This window comes from Triplophysa rosa, linkage group LG7 (genome assembly GCF_024868665.1).
Source record: "Triplophysa rosa linkage group LG7, Trosa_1v2, whole genome shotgun sequence".
NCBI classification, from domain to species: Eukaryota; Metazoa; Chordata; class Actinopteri; order Cypriniformes; family Nemacheilidae; genus Triplophysa; species Triplophysa rosa.
In genome coordinates this window covers 1,930,030-1,956,150 of record NC_079896.1, presented here as the reverse complement: position 1 = coordinate 1,956,150, position 26,121 = coordinate 1,930,030, and the positions used below count along the sequence as shown (strand labels likewise).

Genomic DNA, 26,121 nt, shown 5'->3' with positions numbered 1-26,121 from the left:
GTAGTGTAGCACACACACAGAGTAATTCCCCATTAGTTCAACAAATGTACCGCGGTAGGAACTGATTCCCACAGAGCAATAAAATCCACCTGGACCTGTCACTGTGTGTGTGTGTGTGCGCTTGGTGTTGTTAACAGCTGTGTAAGAATCCATCCCAACATGCTTTAATACAGAAGTCGACAAAACGTTACAAATCAGGACCAGATGATAGTTTCTTCGTCTGTGGCTGCATCCCAGATCTCATTCTGTCTGTGCGCCGTTCACTGAACTGAGATTTTCAAAGGCAGGACTCAGACAAAAATGTTTATCATTTACTATCCTCACGTCATTTCAAACCTGTATGACTTTCATCTCCGGAAAACAAAAGAAGATATTTTGAAGAACGTTCCAAACGTCCCATTGACTTAGAGTCACTTAAAGGTTTTGAACCACATGAGGGTGAATAAAAGAGGATTTTTATTTTTGTGTGAACTCCAAATTGCCTTTTCAAACTTCTTAACTAACAAAATACAGATTTAACGTACAATGGAATGACATTCAAAGCACTTCTCCAGTAAATGTCATTCAAGCGTTTATATGTCACACCCCAGATGTCGGTGTGTGGAGTTCATGAGTCCACATTCATTATGAACTTGCCTGTTTTGATGAGGTCACAGGTTTGTGTAATGAAACACACACGTAGACGAGCGAGAACAGCTTTGGCACTTAGTAAAGGAGGAAAGGTGGAGTTCTCTCAGAAGAGAGATGCTGAAAACTTAATTTGAACAGAATAAACACACTTTCTGCTATTTCAACCTAACACTGATCAGTTCTGACTACAGTGTGTGTGTGTGTGCGTGCGTGCGTGCGTGCGTGTCTTTTAAACAAAACATGTATAAAGAAAAACACATTCAATCCCATACACAAACTCGACCATACATGAGAATATATATATATATATATAAAGCTTATCATAATTACTAAAACCGAAACTCTACACCTACATGTATGTGAAGTGGGATAAACTCACTCTGGGGGACAAATTTACTCCCATACTAAAGCTAAGCACATACACCCACATACCTAGTAGGGGATGTTTAATGGAGAGGGCAGTTTACCCTTGTGATTTGTGTGTGTGTGTGTGTGTGCGTGCGTGCGTGCGTGCGTGCGTGCGTGCGTGCGTGCGTGTGTGTCTACATTCCAACATGGCCAATAAAAACTGATGTAGTTGTTGTAATTAAATGTAACACAGGTCTATAAACAACTTTAAATTATGTGTGTGCGTGTGAGTGTTGATGTGTAATTATGTGAATGAGGGTCTGAAATGAATCTCTAAAGTGAAGTGAATGCTCTGTTTCTTTGTCATGTAACTCTAGCAGTCTGCATTGTGTTGGTGTGTGTGCGTGTGTGTGTAGATTAATAGTATCCAGTGTGACCTCATTACTGTGTAAAGCACTTCCTGTACACACAGACTTTAGTTTGTGTGTGTGTGTGTTGGGGATCCTGGGTGGTAATGTAGTGTATCAGCGAGGAAACTGGTGTTATTTCTGGACGAGCAGGCAAAGTTCTTGGCAGCGCGTGTGTGTGTGTAATTAGTTTATTATGTCGTTCTCCAGCGCACTGCTGTACGATAGCTGATCGTCAAAACAAACACAACCGCAGCGACCACCACACGCACGCACACACAACTGTTACACAATATTTTATTTAAATGTTAAACACACTCAAGAGTTCATCATCTCACTGTTTTACCACTTTCCACATCATCACACAATTCTTCATACAGTGATTTGAGATGCGATTGAAAAATCTTTGCATCTTCTTATAAAACAAGTCATAATTGATGATCTAATTAAATGACATTATCAGAACACCAGGACAGGTGGAGAAAAAAATAGAAAGTAAACATTTAAAAGACTTCTATCAAAATATATCAAACGGTTGTTTGACTTGTTTATACAGACAGATGTTTGAGCGAGTTTGACCCTAAACATTTCCTTTCTGTTTCTGGACATTTCTCATTTTTTCCCTGTCGATCGGATTTGTGTGCGTTTAACTGCTTAGACAGTCTGGTGTAGCCCTGACACAAAGACAGGAAATACAGAAATCCGCCTGTACTGGATATTAATTCTGTGTTTGAGTGAGTGAGTGAGTGAGTGAGTGAGTGAGTGAGTGAGTGAGAGAGAGAGAGAGAGAGAGAGAGAGTGTGTGGGAGAGGCTGGCAGACTGAACGACATGAATAAGTCAATTATATCAGCAAACCACACATACACACACTTCACAAAGTTCATAACACTTGGACTTCCTGCCAGTGAACAGAATTTTTTGCTAGTGTGAGTATGTGTGTGTCCAGTTTTGTAAAACACATGACAATAAGGCACTATACAAAAATACTGGCAATAATATATAAATCTGTGTTAGGAGTTTAACTTTATTTGATCTGTTAAACATATATATATATACTGTTACCTTTCTCTATCTGCCCACCAACTCCAAAGATGTTTCTTGAGTTTAGCCTGTTTTGCCTTTCAGCTATTTAGGCATTTCACATTTGGCCATGCACATACATGAATCTGATTTTCAAAGTATGTTACAATTGATACTGTTATGGTTATTCTTAAACTCAAATCATTTGCCGTATGCAACAAGTATTGTTTTAAATGTATGCTCTATTGTCACATGACTCGACATAAACACCGCAACCCCCCGCCGCTATCTGTTCCGTGCCGAACCGCAGTGCGCATGCGTTTTCACCGCGTGCCCGAGCTGCAGCTGTTTACACGTGTTGCTAAGTAACTGCAGAGAGAATGCGCCAGTCTGATCCTGTTGCTCATATCCGGTTTTTACTTAATGCAACGAAGGCCATTTCTGCAGGAACAAGCGGTAAATGAATCCAGCTTTTATTATCACACAGACACAATATACGTCATCAAGAACGATTCACTTACGCGATTCCTCGAGCTCAAACGGAGATAGTCCCTGACAGTACGAACTGAATTAAATGAAGTAACCCGATGGTTAATTATATACAGTGTATAGAGTTGCACTGTGAATACACTCCTGACTACATATCCGCCATGTTTTCATTGTCACGTGACCGTATGTTCGTTCACCTGTGATGTAGACAACACTAACCGCGAAAACAGTATATAGTACTAAAGTAGAAAATATATTGAAAATCTTTTCCTTTACATTAACTGTAAATATATTAAATAATTTATTATATATTTGAAAATCTATAGAATAACACAACACAAAGTTATATTAAAACATAAGGAATTTCATATGTTGAAAAATATAAGCACTTGGTTACAATATATGGAAATTTATTATTTAATAAATTGAAATTTTCCCTGTATATTACAGTATATTTGTTTGGTAAGGGGAGTGTCTTTTTAATTAAAGAATTAAACATTTGATTATTTCTGTTTTATTTAAGGGTTTGGACACACTACTAATTTTGCATACAAATTTTCGGATATTGCATAATATGGAAGTAGGCAATTTTGGGCACATGGTGTATAATGGGGGATATAGACGGTTTTAGCTGCAGCAGCATATACGTGGCCCAGACTTAACTTCTGGCAGACCTCTGCAAAGAATTAATAACTGTTGAATAGTTTTAATGTAATTTAATACAATTAATTAATATTCATATAAATTAGTATTAACATAAACTAAATATAAAATAAATTGTAAAATTATAATCAAAAACAGACAGGAGGTTAACTTCAGGCCAGACGTGTGTCCGACGAAACCATCTAGCCGGAATGACATCTTATGACGTTGTGTGTAATGTCCAGTAGTTTAAGTAATTATGGTATTCTTAAATTATAGGTCCTTTTTTCAGACCGATAAACAAACAAAACAACCAGTACAAAAAATAAACAGTAAACTGGGCTTGCAGACCATAGTGTATTGTGGCGGATTTCCTATCGATAGCATCAGAGACCACACACATATACACACACATGTACACAATAAACAACTGCATAGCAACTCCCTTCCCATCGCCACGGACACATTTCCTGTCTCCATTGTCCAGCTAGAGAACATACTGACCAGAACACACACACACACACACACACACACTGTACGACAAAAAATTCAGCACACTGCATAACAGACACACACAATATCTTTAATGCACATGGATGCACACAGAACTGTTCTCTGTGAGAAGTGTACTGTACTGTACTAGTGTGTGTGTGTGTGTGGGAAGGGTAAACCCTACGGTATGGGGACAAAATGTCCCCACAAGGATGGCAATATCCAAAATCCGTGTCCTTGTGGGGACATCTTTGGTCCCCATGAGGAAACGAGCTTATAAATCATGCAGAATTAACTTTTTTGAAAATCTAAAAGAGCAGACAGTTGTGTGTGATTGTTAGGGTTAGGAGTAGGGAATATGATATATAGTTTGTACAGTATAAAAACCATTGCGTCTATGGAATGTCCCCATAAAACATGGAAACCTTAAACATGGAAACCTCTACTTAAAACCCACCTCTTCTGTGAATACTTGACAGACAGATGAAGGGGAAAAAAAAAAAAAAACACTAACCCTCTCGCTTTCTCTCAACAGGTAGTGGTCTAGCTTTTGGTAAAACTAGTAACTTTGTATTGGCACCTATTGCACTATTGCTCCTGTATGACATATCGCTTATTGCTCCTTATACTCTTTGTAAGTCGCTTTGGATAAAAGCGTCTGCTAAATGACTAAATGTAAATGTAAACCCAACATGTGTGTGTGTGCGTGTGCGTGTGCGTGTGCGTGTGTGTGTGGTGTGTGTGTGTGTGTGTGTGTGTGTGTGTGTGTGTGTGTGTGTGCGCGCGTTCATGTTTGTATATCCCGGTGGGGACCTAAACCTGAATACACACCAACACATGGGGACTCGTGTCACCGTGGGGACCAAAATTGAGGTCCCCAAAGAGAGAGAGAGAGAGAGAGAGAGAGAGAGAGAGACAGAGAGAGAGAGTGAGTGAGTGAGTGAGTGAGTGAGAGAGAGAGAGACAGAGAGAGAGTTTCTGGAGCTCTGCAGACGGATCAGTTTACAGCAGTAGAACTTAATCACAGCTCGATAATGCTTCGCTCTGACTGACCCCAGAACAGCTCTAATGCAGCTGAAAACAAGTCCCGGTCGATACTCAATACAACACTGCTGTCTGCAGGTGTCAACTTACATTCATCCAATCACAGAGCACCACAAAGTGTTTGTCAGACAACTACGTACAATCTTGGCCAGTCATCAACATTATATAAACTAGATTTATACTCTTTCTGAAGAACGGGTTATGTGTGACCCTGGACCACTAAATCAGTCATGGGTCAGTTTTGTGAAATTGAGATTTATATGTCATATTCTTAGCAACTAACTTCTACTCAGGACCAGTTTAAACCAGCTCACGACCAACTAAAGACAGCTTAAACCAGCTGACATGCTTCAAAACATACCTTTGTCCAACAGGGCTGTTCGTGATTGTGTCACACACACCAATATCGATCTCTGGTGTTCTTCTGCGCTCTGGTTTCAACATTTTCTTCTAGGATTGGATATGATTCTAATGGCAAACCCACAGGGCTTTGAATGTGAATCACTGAGCCGTGATCTCTGCATGTTCAGAGCGAGCACGCTAACACACATGGTCACACACGTGTCTGCTTCTGTACTCATGTAACCACCACACACACGTGCACACTGCACACAACACGTTCAGTGTTCTATGGTATTAAAAAAGAATACAATAAATAATCGTCGGAAACGTTTGTGAGTGAATTATTTTGGATCAGTTCATGCACACACATTAGTCTAAATGTTTGGTTTGTGAATCATTCTGTGTGTGTGTGTGTGTGTGTTATTGAAGAGCTTGTTCAGGTGTTGTTGTGCAGTGTTGATTCCCGTGTGTAAAGGATCTCCCGCTGTGGCCGTGTATGATCTTACTCAGGGTCTCAGCAGATCATGTCCTTACAGAACACATTCACAGCACATTCTCTCTCATCTTTCCAAAGCGACTCTCGTTCTCACCCTTTCATTTCCGCTCTATCCTCAGCCGTTCTTTCATTTCTTATTTCTCTTCAGGAGAAAAGTCTCTGCCTTGAATACTAATAAACAAAATGACTGTTCCTATCCCCCGTATGAAAATTCTCTCTCCTTCTGCAGACAATCGAAAGCAAATTCAGATCAAACTCGACAGGAAATTCAATTCTGTAAATCTGTAGGTGGAACTATTCTTAGTTGGTGCAGATGAACACAAAAGCATAACGTACAGCTCCATCATCACTGCTGCTTTCTGTCTGTCTGTTAGTCTTTTATCACATGTAATGTGTGTCTATATTTAGTTCTCATAATCAGTAACTGGAGAGACGGATTGATGATTGGACAGAGAGAAATGTTATTGCTCAGATATTGCTCTTTTATATATTCGATTTGATGGATTTCTCAGTTGTGTTTCATTTAGTGTCCGGGTTTTCTTCTAAAATTGCTTCAGGAGAAATAAATGATTTGTTGAAACGCATGAAGAGGATGGAGGTGAAAATAATCCGGATTTGAGTAAATGTGATGAGAAATGTTTGAGTTCATATTGAGATCTTCGATAATATTGACTTTTGATTGCAGACTTGACCAATCTGAGCTCAGCTTGAGACCTTTTCTGAAACTAATGGAGACATTTGTGAGATTTTTGATTTAATAGATTTGCTCTCGATGAATCTTTTTGATGTTAAGTAGAAATAATTGAGATGTTAAAGAGATGTCATGTATGATTTGACTTTTCATGTTCTAATGGTATTGGTCTGGGGTTATCAGAGCACATCCCACAATCCCCCGCACTCAACCTTCTATTTTCCACTTAACGTCATTTTCAGTTTGACCTCCAGCAGATTATTTGATCACTTTAAAACTGTGTGTATTCATTACTGTATCATATTTCTGCAGGCTCACAGCGTGTCCTCAATTATGAATCTTGTTTATGATTTCTGCAAGCTGAGAGAGACCTAAAACGATCAGTGTGATGCTCTATATAAAGAGCCACTGAAGACGCCGAGTCTCATATTCTCACAAACAAAGCTTCTTGTTCAATAACGAACCTTTAAAGGGATAGTTCAGCGTCATTTACTCAACCTCTTGTCATTCCAATACACGTATGACTTTCTTTCTTCCGCAGAACACAAGAGAAGATATTTTGAAGAATGTTTATACCCAAACAACAGTGAACCCCATTGACTTCCAGTGTATGAACATGAAACCACTTAAACATTTCTCAAAATATCTTCTTTTGTGTTCCACTGAAGAAAAAGTCAGCGAATAAATGAGCAATGTTAATTCTGGGTGGACTGTCCCTTTAGCATCCATAAGGTTCTTCATTGCTGAATGAACAAACTCTTTGTAGCCCTTTGATAAGTGTAGAGAATTTGCCAGGCTCTAGTTTGACTCTGATGCTCTTCTGAGGATCTATTACAGGCCTGTTCTCCCTCATGAAATGAGCAAAGAGAGACTAATGAATGATTGAAGTGTTTAATGGGAAGCGCACGTGTGCGTGCGTGTGTGTGTGTAAATGTCACGTGTGTGTTTCATTACATTTACATTTACGCATTTAGCAGATGCTTTTATCCAAAGCGACTTACATTGCATTATCCTATACATTTATACATAGGCATGTGCAATCCCCTGGGATTGAACCCACAACCTTGCATTGTTAACGCAATACTCTTACCACTGAGCTACAGGAAAGTTTCAGTGTGTTGCTTCACCTCTCATTGCAGTCATGTTTAATGAGAACAGGACTCCTTTATGCATTTTTTAAATGAGCTTGCATGGGTTATGTGATTCACTGCATGTAAGCATTTAGCATTGCAAAAGGTTGATTTGAAATATTCATACAGTATGAATTTAGGAATTCAATGGAAACACATTCAACGTTTTGGTACAAATATGTTCCAGCCTGATCTGACAGAAATTTACGAGGGAACTGATTTGTATAATTCTATATGATGTAAATCGTACAAAAAAGCACCCATTAAGCCCCACCCCTAAATCTAGATCAGACTAAACCTACAGATCCATGTGAATTAGCAAAATAGTTATGAATTGCTATGTAATTGTGTTCGGTATTCAGAAAGTCACAAACTGCATATTTCATTTCTGACCTAGAAATAGTGCAGAATCTAAAATATTTTTCAGTTTTGTCTTTCATGTCATTTATTTTTGTTCAAACTACTCAAATATTATGTTTATTTTCTAGCTCTAAAAGATTTCTACGGCCGTGTTCAGACTTGACTTCTTTTTTGACAAGAAAAAGTTGACAAAGGCGCTTTTTTAGTCAAACAAAACGCTGGCAACGCCATGACTTCGGAGGCAGCGTCTGTGCACGGAGGCAGCCCAGAGAAACAGATAGGCAGTCTATTTGAATTATAAACAGAGAGCTTCTTTGCAATAACTAATCACATATTTAAAAACTATAATACTAATTTCTCGCTAGAAATGCAATCAGAAGTTGTTGAAAGTGAAAATTAAACTTACATTTATACAAAACTATGCTCCAACGGGCGTTTCGGCCGCCATTTTATTGTTTCGAGCTTGAGCCTTCTCGACCAATCACGTTCCTTGCATGTTGTTATGGAAACGACAGGTCTCTGTCATTGGTTAGCTGTGAAAAAGGAGCTTGACGTAGGACATTTTTTTCAGAAAAGTTGAACTTTTTTCAACCTCAAAAGACGCTGTGAGCTGCAGAAAATGACGCTGGCGCTGGCGTTCAAAAAAGCGCTCAGGACGTTTTTTGAACACACGGTTTACTTCATACGATTATAATGTAAAAAAATATGTCAAGTCTGAACACGGCCTAATGTGGTCATTATGTGGCCTAAACTTAACTTCCGGTAGACCTCCGCGATGAATCAATAACTGTTGAGTAGTTTTTATTTGAATTAATACAAAAATCAATATAAATGAAATATCAAATAAATTGTTATATTATAACCAAACACAGAGCGGAAGTTAGCTTCGGGCCATATATAAATACAGTTTATAAATGTAATGTATGTATGTATGTTTGTTTCATGCAGGCCAAGCCGTACGTCTTTGACAGAGTTTTTCCGGCGAACTGCACACAGGAGCAGGTGTATAACGCCTGTGCCAAACAGATTGTCAAAGGTATCAGTTAAATGAATGTCTAATCATCAAACTGTCTTACATTTCTAGTAGGCTGGAGAAAAGCATTATGGGTCATGAAGAGCATAAGTGGTATTTTAATATTTTGCTCAAACGTGAGGCCAGTGATTGAAGAAAACTAGTGATTTAAAACTGATGAAAAATCCCCCAGACTGAGAAGGAGGGACAATTTTGCTGAAATAAAATATTATAAAACATCTAGCAATGTTCTGACCTCCAGTTAATGGAGATGGGCTATTTGTTTCAGGCCTACCTCGATGTTTAATTATCAGAAGATCTTCTCCGTTGACTCTGTGTTTCTCTTCTCAGATGTTCTGGAAGGCTACAACGGCACCATCTTCGCTTACGGACAGACATCTTCTGGAAAAACATACACCATGGAGGTACAACAACTCACTTCTTTTTCAGCATCATGTGACGGATTGTTTGAGGAACCCACTGAAACTGAAAGGTCTGTTTGTTGAAAATCTCCCTCTCTCTGTATGTCAGGGAAAACTACACGATCCGAATGGCAGAGGAATCATTCCCAGGATTTCGGAAGACATCTTTAACCACATTTACACCATGGATGAAAACCTGGAGTTCCACATTAAGGTGCTGACGATGAATTCACATTCACATACAGGTTTATATGTATATCGCCTGGCTTATTCATATTCATTCTTCTCTCTTCAGGTTTCCTATTTTGAAATCTACATGGATAAAATTCGTGATCTGCTTGACGGTGAGTTTCAGTGTCAGAAACATATCAAACTTCACGTGTAGATAGATTGCGCATCTTTACCCTAAATAAAAATAATTTAAAATACTAAATAAAAAAAGATTGTATTACAGAAATGAGAATCAAAGGAGAACAAAACAAACATGAGAATTACAAATAAACCCAAAGCGACCAAGTTGGTTATCTGTATTCTATGAGTCCTAAGAAATGGTAAGAGATAGATCACCCAAAAATGAAAATTCTGTGATCATTTCCTCACCCTCACATCGTTCCAAATCTGTATAAATGTCTTTGTTCTGCTTAACACAAAGGAAGATATTTGGAAGAATGTCAGTAACCAAGCAGATCTCATTCCTCATTTACTGTCAAAGTGAGGAGAATAAATACTGTGGCAGTCAATGGGGGATGAGATTTGCTTGGTTACTGACATTCTTCCAAATATCTTCCTTTGTGTTCAGCAGAACAAAGACATTTATACGGGTTTGGAACAATCTGAGGATGAGTAAATGATGACACAAAAAACTATCCCTTTAGGACAATACCAGCAGACTGAGAAATGAGAAGAGAGACAGATAAAGATTGACAGCTGTGAGGAGATGAGATCTGTCGCTCTATAAAGTCGAGATTATCTTTATCTGCTTATCCGAGATGACGCCAGTCTCACAGGATCTATATTTCATTCAAAACAAACCGGCCTTCAGCAAGCCCCTATTAAAATAGCCTGGATGCTGATTACTCGAAAAGATGGCGTCTGGATTTTGTTGTCTTTACTGTATGTTATTCATCTCAATTTTTTCCATTCATCTTCTCAAAACAAGAAAAGCTCAAAGTCACATGAATATATTAAAAGTATAAAGATGACAGAATAGCGTTTCTTCGTTGTTTTGTGTCTTTTGTTTTGTACTATTTTTTGTCTTTTATTCATTCACCCTCGCTCATCGCTCTGTGTTTCAGTGAGTAAGACAAACCTAGCCGTTCATGAAGATAAGAACAGAGTTCCGTATGTGAAGGTGAGTTGGATTATTTTTTAACAACATGACGGATCTGAACTCACTGATGTCATTTCACATCTACAAAAGCTTGCCAGTTTGAATGCCAGGGTGTTCAGGGTGGTTCCTCAAAAATCAAAAGATCTCCATCTGACAGAATCTCTACAATATTTTTAACTCAGGTATTTTCTTCAATAGAAATCAATGGACATGTTTTATTCACATGCCAGGTGAACATCACGATTCTGATTATTCAGTAAAGTACTAGCACAGACTACATTAAGAGACAGTGATATGTTTCTTCATGTGTGAATAAACAGAGCTGAGATATTGAGACACAGCTGATTTATAACAGACTCTCGTTCTCTCAATGTTTAATGTATCTTAGGAACTCAGCTGGAATCTGCTGATAAGAGTTTTATTCTAACAACATTAGACAGATGCAACACCTGCTAGTACATGTATTGACTGAATGTGTGTATCTGTGTGTGTGTAGGGATGTACTGAGCGTTTCGTCTCCAGTCCTGAAGAAGTGATGGATGTTATCGATGAAGGAAAAAGCAAACGGCATGTCGCTGTTACAAGTTAGTTTTTCAAAAACAAAAGATTTTGGGATATATACAATGGTAGTATGATATATTCAGGGTTAGGTACCTTATACATAATTATATGACAATTCTGTAGTATTTTAAAATCTATATATCAAAGGATGATGGTATTAGTATTTGATATCTCTGTATTACACAAGAACAAAAAAATAATATTTTGGTCACATTTTGTTCCACATATCGCTACTGTCCTTCTGAAACCTCAAATCTCCATTTTTCGTGATATTTGTTTTTTGCCATAAATCATTATTATTAGTCACCCTTTATGTTTGTCACTGGGTTTTGCAAATATTTAACCAATAAAAAGTATTAAAAACTGCTTGTCACCTTTGACAACACGGTATTTCATCATTTACAAAGTAGTGTTTTTTTCCATTTCCTGGACATCGAGGTTTTCAGAAGGTCACATTGCAACAGTAATAAATGATTTTCAAAAATCATTTATTATTATGTTATCATGTTTTTATTGTTTTTTTTTGTTAGTTGGTTATATTTTTTAGTTATTATGGCTTGATTGATATTAATTGGAATGCACAATAAAAAAACATGATTTTTGAAAAATTAAAAAGACGGCGTTATCTCATTTTGTAACCAAACTCTTCAAATATTGTCAACACTGTTTTGCATTGACTTTGAATGTGTGAATGACTGACCCGAGATCAGTATACAAGCAGGTTCCTGAAGATGTTTTCTGTGTCAGATATGAACGAGCACAGCTCTCGGAGTCACAGCATATTTCTCATCAACATCAAACAAGAGCACGTGGAGACGGAGCAGAAACTCTGTGGAAAACTTTATCTGGTGGACCTGGCGGGAAGTGAGAAGGTAACATCATCATGTGTATTTTTAACATCATTACACTTCTAACCAGCTTTACCTGAGACAATTTCAGCATCTCATCTGACGTCTGTGTCTCTCTCAGGTGAGTAAGACGGGGGCTGAAGGCTCGGTTCTGGATGAGGCCAAGAACATCAATAAATCTCTGTCTGCACTGGGAAATGTTATATCAGCTCTGGCTGAGGGTACAGTAAGTCCAGTCACTTATATACTTCAACAACAGTACAAAAAAGTGCTTTGAAACCGAACGCAAATGTCCTACTTAAAGATTTTAAAGAGTAAACAAGTTTTATGTTTGCTTTTACTGAGGCACGAGTTGAAATGATTTTCTGCCTGCATCCAACCCAAGACCTCTAAAACAACACACTAATTCAATCTCTCTCTCTCTCTCTCTCTCTCTCTCTGTGTGTGTGTGTGTGTGTGCAGAAGACTCATGTACCATACAGAGACAGTAAAATGACACGGATCCTGCAGGATTCACTCGGGGGAAACTGCAGGACCACTATGTTCATCTGCTGCTCCCCATCAGCCTTCAATGATGCTGAGACCAAATCCACTCTCATGTTTGGACAACGGTAACACACACACATGCGCGCACATACACAATTACACATGCACAAAAATGCACCTACAAACACACACATCTACACACACACACACACACACACACACACACACATGTTGGGTTTCCACGTTTTATGGGGACATTCCATAGACGCAATGGTTTTTATACAGTACAAACTATATATCATATTCCCTACCCCTAACCCTAACGATCACACACAACTGTCTGCTCTTTTACATTTTCACAAAAGTGAATTCTGTATGATTTATAAGCTTGTTTCCTCATGGGGACAAAAAAATGTCCCCACAAGGACAAGGATTTTGGATATTGCCATCTTTGTGGGGACATTTTGTCCCCATACCGTAGGGTTTACCCTTCCCACACACACACACACACACACTTAAACAAACAAACAAAAACACATGCAAAACATCCACAAACACATTGAAACACACACAAACGTAATGTAAAATAAACACAAATACAGTACACACATACGCACAAACACACAATACATACGCACAGACACGCACACATACCCACATAAAAAACACAGACAAACACAACCAACTTTATTTATATAGCGCTTTTTACAATTTTCATTGTTACAAAGCAGCTGTACATGAGACATATTGACTATAAGCAAAACAATTAAAGTTGTACCTGCAAAAACAAAAAAAAACACACACACGGATAAACACACACACATACATACAAACAAAAAACACATGCAAAACATCCACAAACACATTGAAACACACACAAACGTAATGTAAAATAAACACAAATACAGTACACACATACGCACAAACACACAATACATACGCACAGACACGCACACATACCCACATAAAAAACACAGACAAACACAACTCAACTTTATTTATATAGCGCTTTTTACAATTTTCATTGTTACAAAGCAGCTGTACATAAGACATATTGACTATAAGCAAAACAATTAAAGTTGTACCTGCAAAAACAAAAAAAAACACACACACGGATAAACACACACACATAAATACAAACAAAAAACACATGCAAAAACACCCACAAACTGATCCAAACACACACATAGTGTAAAAAAAACACACAAATAAGCACACACATGTACAAGCACGCAAACACAAAAATACAGGCACAAACAGACACAGAAATATACATAGACACAGACGCACACACCAACACACACATGCTAACACACAAATAAACACAAACTCAAATACCCAAATGCATACACACACACACACACACTTATTCACACAAACATTTACACAAACAAGCACATATGCAAACAAACACTTACACACACAACTCACTCAGAATGAAGCTTCACTACAGCATCTCTCTCTCTCTCTCTCTCTCTCTCTCTCTCTCTCTTTCTACAGTGCAAAGACTATAAAGAACTCAGCGTCTGTCAACATAGAGCTCACCGCTGAGCAGTGGAAGAGAAAATATGAGCGAGAGAAAGAGAAGAACAAGAGCCTGAAGGAGAACATGATGAGACTGGAGGCGGAGCTTCAGCTCTGGCGAAATGGTGAGCATCATTCATCACTACATGACTTTAATTAGAACACAGTAAATGGGTTGGTAAGGTGTGTGATTGCGATTCAGGTGAATCTGTCTCAGAGATGGAGCTCGGCCGTGTGTTACCTGTTGATTCAGATCTCACCTATGAAACACCTTCAGACACCCGAGAAACTCACACAAACTCAACATGCACCAAACTCTCAGAGGACGCGATACGTGAACTCTACAAACAACTCGATGACAAGGTCACAACACACACAAACCTGCTTTAGAACAAAATGCACACATGCAAAAACTTTGTGTAGAGGTTGTTAATGGGCTTTGTGTCTCTGACAGGACGATGAGATTTATTTACAGTGTCAGCTGGTTGAGAAACTGAAGGAACAGATGCTGCATCAAGAGGAGGTAACACGGGGTTTTGTCTCTGAACATTTATTCCTGTGAAAATAGGTCTGAGAAGAACATTTGAAACCCATCATACACCGTGTGTGTGTTTAGCTGCTGGCGTCGTCTCGTGGTGACAGTGAGCGCGTGCAGTGTGAGCTGAGCCGGCTGCAGGCCCAGAGCGACAGCGCTAAAGCAGAAGTGAAAGAAGTTCTGCAGGCGCTGGAAGAACTCGCCCTCAACTATGACCTGAAGATCCAAGAGGTTGACGACAAGACCGTCCACAACCGGCTGCTCACGGAAGAGCTCGCTCACAAAACTGTACGGCTCTTTTCTTTCTTTATCTCTCATGAACAAATGTTGTGTTTTTCCAGTAAATAAAAAACAACACAAACACCAGAAATGCAGACAGGCCCCATCTCTCTGAAGAATTATTCGAGAATTTAAGTCAGCAGAAGTCATTCATTCATTCGCTATTATATTATACGACATACGATATTATGTATGATACGGTACGGTATGTGGTGTGGAGTGGTGCGGTATTGTATGGTATGATACGATATATGATATAAGATAAGTAAGGGATAATCCACAGCTAGACGTGCATTAAAGGGTTTTAATGCACAACGTGGGGGCCAAGAACCACCTGACGCAAAGTGCATTAAAATCCTATAATGCTCGGCTAGCCGTGGATTATCCCGCTTATACCATGGTCAATTGTCATTTTGTAGCAGACAGGTGAAAATTACAGTTCTTTTCTTCAGTTAATTTCAAGCTGACGGGAACTACCCGTGCGTTAAACGGTTTTAACGCACACCTTCCAGCCAATCAGAATTGAGTATTCAAACAGACCATGGTATAAATGGTGTGATACTATACAATACGATACGACATGTAAGATATATGATATTATACATAATACGATATATGATATGATACAATACATGATATGTTATGATATATCATTCATCACAGTCACAGCTGATGTGTTTGGAGGCGGAGTTTTCACGGCTACAGGAAGTCAGCGGTCAGCAGAGGAAACGCATCACTGAGATGCTAAACACCCTCATGAAAGACCTCAATGATTTCAGCTTCATACTGGGAAACGGTGACATCAGACTGGTGAGGGTTTCTCCCCATTACAGATAAACACGACTTAAACGAATCACTCGTAGAACAACCACAGTAAATCATCTGAGAACAATAATATAACGTGATCTCAGACTTTGGACCCTGCTGTGTAGTTTTTTGGAGAACCTTGTAAAGTTCAGTGTCTCTGTCCGTCTCAGCCGTGTGATCTGTCAGGCGTGTTGGAGGAGGAGTACGCGGTGGTGTGTGTGTGTGTGAGTAAGATCAAATCAGAGCTGAAGTCGGTGGTCAAACGCTGCAGACAGCTGGAGGCTCTTCAGTCCGACTGTCATCGCAAGATGGAGGAAACGGGTCGAGAGCTGTCAAGCTGTCAGCTGCTCATATCACAGGTCTGAAAACACACACAGATACGTACATATACAAACATGGTACAGACTCAAGATCAAAGTTTATTCGTCACATACAAAACCATACATAGTACGCCATGCAGTGAAATGACTCACAGGTGTGTGTGCATTTCAGCACGAGGCAAAGAGAAGATCCCTGACAGAGTACACGCACAACGTTGAACTCAAGAAGAGACAGCTGGAGGAGAACTATGACTGTCTGAGTGAAGAACTTGCTAAACTGCGGTCTGCAGGTACACTAGAACACACACACATGCGCTCGCACACAAACACACGCACACACACACGCTCACATACATGCACTCACACACGTGCTCACACGCACGCGCGCTCACACACGCACACACGCGCTCTCACACACACGCGCTCACACATGCGTGCACACATGCACACACGCTCACACACGCGCTCACACACAAACAAAATGCGCGCTCACACACACAGACGCGCGGGCTCACACACACTCACACATGCACACACGCTCACACACACGCACACATGCTCACATACATGACCTCACACACGTGCTCACACACACGCGCGCTCACACACGCACACACATGCACACACGCACTCACACGTGCACTCACACGCACACACGCGCTCACACACACGCGCACGCATGCACACACGCTCACACACAAACAAACATGCGCGCTCACACACACAGAAGTGCGGGCTCACAAACGCTCACACATGCATGCGCGCTCACACACACAGAAGTGCGGGCTCACACACGCACACACACGCTCACACATGCACACGCACTCACACACGCACTCACACACGCACTCACACACGCGCACACACACAAGATTCTGAATGTTATACTCTTTGTTTGCAGAGAACGGTTCAGAGGCTCCATCACACACAGAGGAGTCTGGAAATGTAAAGGTACGACACATAAAACTTTACTGTTCGGTTTACAGCCACCAGTGAGAGCAGACAGTAAATAACAGAAGACTGAAGATCCTTCATATATAAACTGTGTCTTACTGCCTTATGTTTGTGCTGTATAGTCTCACAAACCTGTGGAGCAGAAAAAAGACGTTCAGCGTGAGCCACAACTCAAGCAGCTCGGCCGTCTGCGTGATGACATCAACCACAAACAGAAGATCATCGATGAACTCAGAGAGTCAGAATCTCTTCCACACAAACTCTCTGTTTCACTGACGTCTGCTGCTTGTGTTGAACTGTTATGTTGTGTGTTTGTGTGCAGTGATAATCAGAGGCTGAGTCTGGAGCTGGAGCAGATGAGCATCGAGTTCACAGCGCTCAAGAACCGAGAACATCAGAAAACCATCCAGCTGGAGGAGCTCAAGTGAGATTCAGCACTGACAAATACAGTACACTTCACTGCTGATAGATAAAGAGACGAGAAGAGACGAGACGAGACGGGTGAAGAGAGATGAGAAGATGAGATTAGGTGAAGAAAAGTGAAGTGAGATGAGATAAAATGAAGTATGATGAGAGGAGAGGATGAGGTAAAATGAGATGAGATAAGATGAAGTGAGATGAGATGATAAGATGAGATAAGAAGAGATGAGATGATGAGATGAGCTGAGACGAGGTAAGAAGAGATAAGATAATATGAGATGAAGTGAGATGAGATGAAATAAAATGAAGTGAGATTAAATGAGAAAAATTGAAGTGCTGTGAGATAAGATTACGTGAGGTGAGGTAGGTGGGATAAGATGAGGTGAGATGAAACAATGAGATGAAAAGAGACGAGATGATACTATAAGATAACATGAAGTGAGATGAGATGACATAAGACGATATGAGACAAGGTGAGATGAGGAAAATGGGATAAATTGAAGTAATGTAAAATAAGATTATGTGAGATGAGAAAAGATGAGGCGAGATCATTAACCTGCTGAAGGCTTGTGTGTTGTTTCTGCAGATATCTGAATGAACGTCACGAGCAGGCCAAACAGGACATGAAGGGTCTGGAGGAGACAGTTGTGAGTATCTACCAGACAATAAGAAATGACCATCACAGTGAAGAATACTCCTGTAAAACGTCTGTCCTTGATTCTTCTCTTTGAAAAGGCCCGAGAACTCCAGACCCTTCACAATCTGAGGAAGCTGTTTGTTCAAGACCTCACGACTCGAGTTAAACGGGTGAGTTCACCTGAACCTCAAACACGCTGAACTCAAGCAATGATTTGAGTTTCTGACCTTGTGCTCTCATCTGTGTTCTAGGGCTCTGAGATGGAGCTGGATGATAGCTGGGGGTGTTCAACCCAGAAACAGAAGATCTCCTTTCTTGAGAACAACCTGGATCAGCTCACAAAAGTTCACAAACAGGTTCAGAGTACATTTGTGCAATATAGAAACGTCACATTACTGGAATTTTACTGTGAAGATGAGTTCATCATGATTCTTCTAGTTGAAAACAATTGAGGACAAATACATAAATACTGAAATATGCCTTTTTATACTGTAAATGAATGAATTAACAGCTTGCGTTGATTCTCTGCTTTTCTCTCAGCTGGTTCGTGACAATGCAGATTTGCGCTGCGAGCTTCCGAAGCTGGAGAAACGTCTTCGTTCTACGGCTGAGAGAGTTCGGGCATTGGAGGACGCACTGAGAGACGCCAAAGAAGGCGCAATGAAAGACCGCCATCGATACCATCAAGAAGTAGAGCGAATCAAAGAAGTCATGAGAGTCAGAAACCCGTTCAGACGACCTCACTCGGCTCTGATTGGTCAGTTTCAACGCTTTAATACCTCAACTATTCCATGAGATTAAATGGAGGCCAAATGGAAACTTGTGCTTAAGTCTCATCTGTGTCTCGGATGTTTCTCCTGACAAAAAGAGTCAGAAATCTCACAGATGTGTCAGTCATTAGAGTTCGAGAAGAGATGTCAACAATGTGTCAAACTGAGCTCAGATTTGTCAAGTCTGCAATCAAAAGTCAATATTATTGAAGATCTCAATAAGAACTCGAACATTTCTCATCGTCTCACATCATTTATCTCTACAATCGACATTCACTTTACATCTCTTCATGTGTTTCAACAATCACGCTCTCATTTATTTCTGAGACTTGAATGAAAAGCAACCGAGAACTCCATCAAATCTCCTGAGCTGTGAAAGAGCAATAACGTTTTCCTCTGCTAATATGAATATTTTTGTTCCTTCAGCTAAACCGATTCGTCCAGGACATTACCCCGCCTCCCTACCTGTCAATCACATGTTCCTGCACAGCAGGGATCAGCCAATCACCTTCAGCAATGTGATGTTCAACAGCGTTCCTCAAAAACACAAATCCTCAAAAACAAACTCCAGCGTGTGAGTTACATTGTGTTCTGATCCGACTGGTCTGCTTTTTCTGTCGCGGTCGACTGATCTCAGATCTGTGTGTGTTAACAGCAAGCTGTCTGAGGATGAGAGACACATTACAGCAAATGCCACCGACTCCATGAACTCCACTCACAACATGAACATCACTAACGGTAATCCCCATCACTCCATGAGTCACATCGGTCTGTGTGATCTGATTGGCCGAGAGTTTGTTTTGATGAATCTTCTCATACACTCACACTGTATGTATTTCCACAGGTAATGCTCGAGATGTCAATGATAACAGGCAAGTGTCCATGTGAGTGATTTACACTTACATTGATTCGTTTGGCAAGTAGGAGAGCATTTAACATTTTGTCGTCAAAAAATGTATAGTGCACTTACTGCCGGTTTGCGCCTGTAAGAATGTTTCTGTTTTATCTGCTGTAGCGTGTGTCAAAATGGAGAATCTACAACCATCGGTGAACATCAGATCAGATCAGATGAACTTCAACAGAATCACAACGTTCATGAGCAACACACTGTCAGCTAATCACATACAAACACAAACAGGTAAAGCAACCAACAACAGTATAGTGACGGTACCGAGGTACAATAAAGGAATGGCCATTGTAGATTTATACACACTACCGTTCAAAAGTTTAGGGTCACTAAGGTTTCTTTTACCTTACAAACCTTTGAGATCTGTATGCTTAAAGAGCAACATTACAATGTTCTTAAAATACAGTGCAATGTTGCCGTGTGTGAATGTAAGCAGTCTGCCAAGTTATGAAGCCGAAAGTGAACGAATAACAAAGTTTGGCTTGGGGAAAAAAGGAGTCGACTCTGAATCACGCGAACGAGTCGTTTGTCGTTCTAATTTCAGTTACGGGTCAGAGTTGCGTGTAGTGCCCGCCGTTTCATTTTCAACGCTGTACGCGGTAGACCAATCACAACAGACTAGACCATCTGACCAATCAGATCAAAGTTGGCTGTGATTAGACAGACGAATCGCTGAACGAATCATTTGAGAGTCAGTCAAGAAGTAAGGTAATAATAACAGCCTATTATTAGAAAATGAAAGCGTTTTTACACCATGTATGTACGTAAACTTGTTGTTGGACATAAACCAAAGTAGGACCTTAAAAATGACAAAATATTTGCAGAGTTTGGTTCCAAAATGAGATGACTCCATTTTAAATGTTTAAAAAAAAATCACGTTTTTTTATTATGTTATCATGTTTTTATTGTGTTCATTGTGTTAGTTAGCTGTATTTATTGAGTTATTATGGCTTAAGTCAAAACAAACCAACGGCAGTTTGATTGATATTAATTGGAATGCACAATAAAAAAACATGATTTTTGAAAAACGTGTCTCATTTTGGAACCAAACTCTTCATTTACTCTTTGAATGTATAAAACTAGTTTTGCAGACAAGAATATAATTGTGCGAACATTCTTTCATTACAAGAAATAAAATGTCATGTAATAAAATGTCTTATAAATGGATGAACTGGACTGAATAATGAAGAAAAAACTGTCACACGAAGTGGTGTGAATTTTTGCAATATTGTTTATTTTATTTTTATAGTTTTAGTCACAGCACAATTCTCAAAGTTGCAAGTGTGTCATTCCATTTCAATGAGTTTATTCTAAAATGTGGGGAAATTATTAATAAGAGAGTAAATGACACTACAGTTTTGAACGGTAGTCGATATCCGTTATTTACTTTTAAAACAAATAATATAAATGGGAAATGCACTTAAAGTGACAGTTCACCCCAAAATGAAAACCGAACAGCGATGGTCCCCATTCACTTCTATAGACATAAGACCGAGGTCAATAGGTCCTGCTGTTGTTCGGTTACCAGCGTTCTTTAGAATATCTTCTTTTGTGTTCTGCAGAAGAAAAAAAGCCATACATTTATATAAAAGCCATGTGAAATGGCAAGAGGATGAGTGAATGATGACAGAATTTTCATCCCTTTAGCTTAAATAATAAAGTGTCTTCTACATTACAATATAAATATAGATTATATTGTTATTTGTGATAAAGAATATTAACAGTGCTGTTACTCATTTCTAGGTGATTCCAGACGTCTGAATTCTCTTCTGTATATTTGCATGTTGCCTGCCTGCAGATCTCAGTGATGCTCAGTTAATCTTTCCTGTAACCTCACACACTTACAGCGTAAATCATGCTCTCAAACTGTCATAGATGATGTGAAAGATCTAGACCAGTGACGTAATGTTTATCATGTTAGTAATAAATCATGACAATGTTACAGATTCCTGAGAACGACCCAACACAGAAAATGTTCTCCACAAAGGTCAGCGTGATGGTGCGGCAGAATTCTCGAGCTATTTTTATGTAGTTGTAACTATTTTTATACAGACATTTGAATGACAGGGTAGCGTTACGTCAGGCAGTGTATTTGTTCTGCGTCGATTTGTATGCATTATTTAGCTAAGCTATTGTTGTTTAATGTACACAAACTTGCTATTGTTTTCACGTATGATTACAAACTATAAAGAGAGTTAGAAATTCAGAGTAGTGTTTGTGAAATATTTATAAAAAAGTTTGAGAACTAAATGAATAGAGTCAGACGATTAAAGATCGAATCTATTATATATAAAGAAAAAAGACAGTAGAGAAAAACGTTTATGGAATAACTCTTCAAATCATGACTTTATACACGTCAGTGTAAAATCAGTGAGAAAGAAAGCGAGTGTATTACACGCTTATCATATTATTTTATATAGCTAATTATAATTATTATAGAGAATAACCACACAAAACACAATTGACCTTATTCATGGTCAGTGTTCTTTTTTTTTTTACAAATGAGCACATTCCAATGTCCCTAAACGAACATTTTACTCAACTTTACTATAAATTTGTCCTCACACCAGATGAACACGTACACACACACACGCCGTGATCAGACACAGTCACATCAGTCAGTGTGAACCCTGATCAGATAAAGAATCACGTGTGTGTGTGTGTCTGGTCTGAGTCTGACCTCTGAACTCTCTGTACATCCTGATCTTTCAGTCAGGACAGGAGAAATCAGAAACATGTGATTTTTAGACATTTTTTCTGACTGGCCACAGGATTGTACCCCCTCCATTAGTTTACCCGGTAACATTAATATTTTGAATTTTTTCTTTTTTGGTTTTGTTGACTATGCGTATTTTAGGCTCTTTAGACAACATGTTAAATGCCGTCTTATTTGTTGTTAGTTGTTTTCACGTATTTTTTATACTCCGAGGAGTTTTATGTGGGCTGTGCATTTGGAATTTGTATTTGCATTATGTCATATGAGTAATGAAAATATAATGAATTTATAATGAGTTATTATAAATAATACACACGCTTGATCTGGTAACAACAGTTATAATATAATAACATTGACAGGACATACTGTAATGCATTGCAACACATGTATAAGACATCATTCATATTTTTAATAATGCATTATACCCTTTTACATTTTAAAGATAACTGCTATATCATCTGATCTTCAGACTACTGGATGTAATGAGAATTCATGTACATTACTGCAGATTGTACACTCTTTCAAGAGAACTGAAATAATAAAAGCTCAGCACTTCTAAATCAACACAGCTCATTTTGAATACTGGAAAGTCATGCACAGTGAGATTTATAAACCAATGTACCCGCTGATGGACCGATGATGTGTATTATTATCATTTCTTGTGTTTTGGTTTTGTAGAGCATGATGGACAGATTTGTCTTCCCATGTAAACATCCCATGTTTCAATAAAGAGCCTTCGGTCCATGTGTCGTTTTCTGAACTACTTTTGTGACACATTTGATATTTTGTTATTCAGTTAATTCCACACACATATATTTAAGATTAATGCCCATTTACTTTTTAAGGATCAGGAGTGTAAAAAATCACTGTAATTACAACACCGTTTGATATAATCACAAACAGTCATTCTGTCATATTATTATAAAGTGAAGTTCAGATGAATTTGGGGTCAGTAGGGAAGTATTCAGTCACTAAACCGATCGATAACAGTACTGTGCTAAATGTGTGTCTGACCTTATGGTTAAACACAGAGCAAAGCTCATATAAACTCACAGACAGACACACATTTAAACTCTAAACAGCAGGACAAACTCAACCTCCGGCACACACGCTACAGACATTACGCTTGAGGTGAGTTGTGGCGCTGTTCATATCAACTTTATGAATATTTAAAACTTTGTGATTAGGAACAATTATGCCTGTTACTACCAGTCATCTTTCAATGATAGGGTGTCGGGGACTTTTAATATGTATTATATAATATGTATTTAATATGTATATATTTGGCTTACATTTCAACCCATATTTTAATTTTTTTTAATTCATAAATACTTGTAGCTATTTCATGAAAATTAAGCTAAATTTTCCCTTTAATTCTTATTGCATAAAGCAAAACTCTTATTTCTATAATCCAAAGAAGAATGTTATTTATGTTTATGCTATTTGTGTTATGTTATTTACTTTATTCATCATTATATTTATTCATCTTATTTTATTTTAAAATTAAAATCTCCGAAGAGTATTTTCACTGAGAAAAACCAAAGTAAAAATAAAATTATTTTTTAAAATAATATTTAACATGTTAAATAATAATTTAAAGTAATGACAATTTTAAACGTATTAGTTTGCCACGCGAAATAAAGTAGAAAGTCCTAATTGTGTTCAAAAATATTTTTTTACTTTTATGCAAAATATAATTTCATCATTTGGGATGAACTTTGATCTTCATTTGGGGTGAGATTTTCATAGATACTATGACATATAAATGTCTAATTAAGACACTGATGCATTTAATTCACCAGTTTTATATGTATACGGTTATTTATGTACTAATAATGAACTGTACAGCTTTACCTCATCAGAAAGTATCCGAGATGCATACGGTAAAAACAAACACATATAAAAACAGTACATATAGTACAATATTAAGTCAACAAGATTTGAGCGAGGTTATCTCTGGGTAGGATGTCTGGTCTATATCAGTGTTCTGTTGTGTGAAATCCCCCCCACCATTCCAGCATTATCGATGTGTTTACATTCAGTTGTGTAATAGTTGTAATGACAGGGTCGTGTACCTGCTGAGGGAACATATAGCACAGGTAACTTCAGGTCAACACGTGGAGGCAGGTTTGAGAAGAAAACACAGAGTCAGATATGATGTCTGTATAACACCACAAATGAGCAGACGTGGTCATACTTTGTCATCTCAACTGGATAGTTGACCCAAAAATGAAACTTCTTATATGTGACCCTGGATCACAAAACCAATCTTAAGTAGCACGGGAACATTTTTAGTAAAAGACAAAAATACATTGTGTGGGTCAAAATAATCGATTTTTCTTTTATGCCAAAAATCATTAGGATATTAAGTAAAGATCATGTTCCATGAAGATATTTTGTAAATTTCCTAAAGTAAATATATCAAAACTTTATTTTTTTGAGTGGATGGTCTGCCACAGTGCCCCTGATTAACAACTTCAAAGGCAATTTTCTCAATATTTTGATTTTTTTGCGCTCTCAGATTCCAGAGTTTTAAACGGTTATATCTCAGCCAGATATTGTCCTATTCTAACAACTCATATATCTATAGAAAGTTAATTTATTCAGATTTCAGATTATGTAAAAATCTCAATTTCGAAAAATTGACCCATAAGACTGGTTTTGTTGTCCAGGGTCACATATTGTTTATTCATCCTCATGTCATTTCAAACCCGTATGAGTTTTTTTTTCTGGAGAACACAAAAGAAGATATTTTGAAGAATGTTGGTAACCAAACAACACTGAACCTCATTGACTTCCATTATGAACACAAAACCACAGAGACATTTCTCAGAATATCTTCCTTGTGCTACACAAAACAAAGAGTCATATACAGGTCACTGTAAAAAAACCCTGTAATTTTACAGAATTTTCTGTTATTTTCACTGATTTTCCGCGTCTAATGTAAAAAAATGAAATTTTACTGTGTTTACAGATTTTTCATGTATTTTTGAAATACGGTAAAAAAACGGAAAATTACAAAAAAAGACCGCAAATTTACAAGACAAACAGGGAAAACATGTAATTTTACAGGGTAAAAGGTTGTTTTACAGTTTATTTCTGGCGCCACAGCTGCCAGAAAATTTCCTTTTTTTAAAAAGAGGTATTTTACAGTTTATTTTTTAAATACGGTCAAAAACTGTAAAATTACAGAAAAAGACCGCAATTTACAAGACAAACGGGGAAAACATGTAATTTTACAGGGAAAAAGGTTGTTTTTGAATAAATGATAATAAAATGTATATTTTTGGGTAAATCAAGAACTCTGGCCTTGAAGTTACTCTGGGTCCCGGTGTGATTGTTATTCTTGATACAATATCAATAATGATTCATCTGTATTGGATCGATCTCACATCAGGAAACTGACTAAAACCCGCTGCAGAAGACATGGCACGTCGCACGAGCGCACAAGCTTCTGGTGAGAATCCACCTCGAAAGAACGGCTTCATTAATTGTAAGTCT

At 38.4% G+C, this 26,121-nt stretch overlaps 1 protein-coding gene across 1 annotated transcript in view; it reads left to right on the top strand.

The window, feature by feature from the left end:
* Positions 1-23,360, top strand: part of kif5ab (kinesin family member 5A, b) — a 26,166-nt gene extending 2,806 nt beyond the window's left edge. Inside the window, exons 2-29 of the mRNA XM_057337757.1 lie at positions 9,041-9,128; positions 9,456-9,529; positions 9,636-9,740; positions 9,822-9,870; positions 10,822-10,877; positions 11,353-11,440; positions 12,165-12,289; positions 12,387-12,491; positions 12,728-12,876; positions 14,252-14,400; positions 14,478-14,638; positions 14,730-14,798; positions 14,892-15,098; positions 15,753-15,899; positions 16,067-16,255; positions 16,389-16,506; positions 17,118-17,167; positions 17,293-17,408; positions 17,493-17,594; positions 18,177-18,237; positions 18,326-18,397; positions 18,479-18,583; positions 18,768-18,984; positions 19,424-19,571; positions 19,653-19,735; positions 19,842-19,869; positions 20,013-20,135; positions 21,648-23,360. Coding sequence (XP_057193740.1) covers positions 9,041-9,128; positions 9,456-9,529; positions 9,636-9,740; positions 9,822-9,870; positions 10,822-10,877; positions 11,353-11,440; positions 12,165-12,289; positions 12,387-12,491; positions 12,728-12,876; positions 14,252-14,400; positions 14,478-14,638; positions 14,730-14,798; positions 14,892-15,098; positions 15,753-15,899; positions 16,067-16,255; positions 16,389-16,506; positions 17,118-17,167; positions 17,293-17,408; positions 17,493-17,594; positions 18,177-18,237; positions 18,326-18,397; positions 18,479-18,583; positions 18,768-18,984; positions 19,424-19,571; positions 19,653-19,735; positions 19,842-19,869; positions 20,013-20,115 — 2,964 coding nt within the window. The 3' untranslated portion in view covers positions 20,116-20,135; positions 21,648-23,360. The remainder of the gene's footprint in view (positions 1-9,040; positions 9,129-9,455; positions 9,530-9,635; positions 9,741-9,821; positions 9,871-10,821; positions 10,878-11,352; positions 11,441-12,164; positions 12,290-12,386; positions 12,492-12,727; positions 12,877-14,251; positions 14,401-14,477; positions 14,639-14,729; positions 14,799-14,891; positions 15,099-15,752; positions 15,900-16,066; positions 16,256-16,388; positions 16,507-17,117; positions 17,168-17,292; positions 17,409-17,492; positions 17,595-18,176; positions 18,238-18,325; positions 18,398-18,478; positions 18,584-18,767; positions 18,985-19,423; positions 19,572-19,652; positions 19,736-19,841; positions 19,870-20,012; positions 20,136-21,647) is intronic.
* The last annotated feature ends 2,761 nt before the right edge of the window (positions 23,361-26,121 follow it).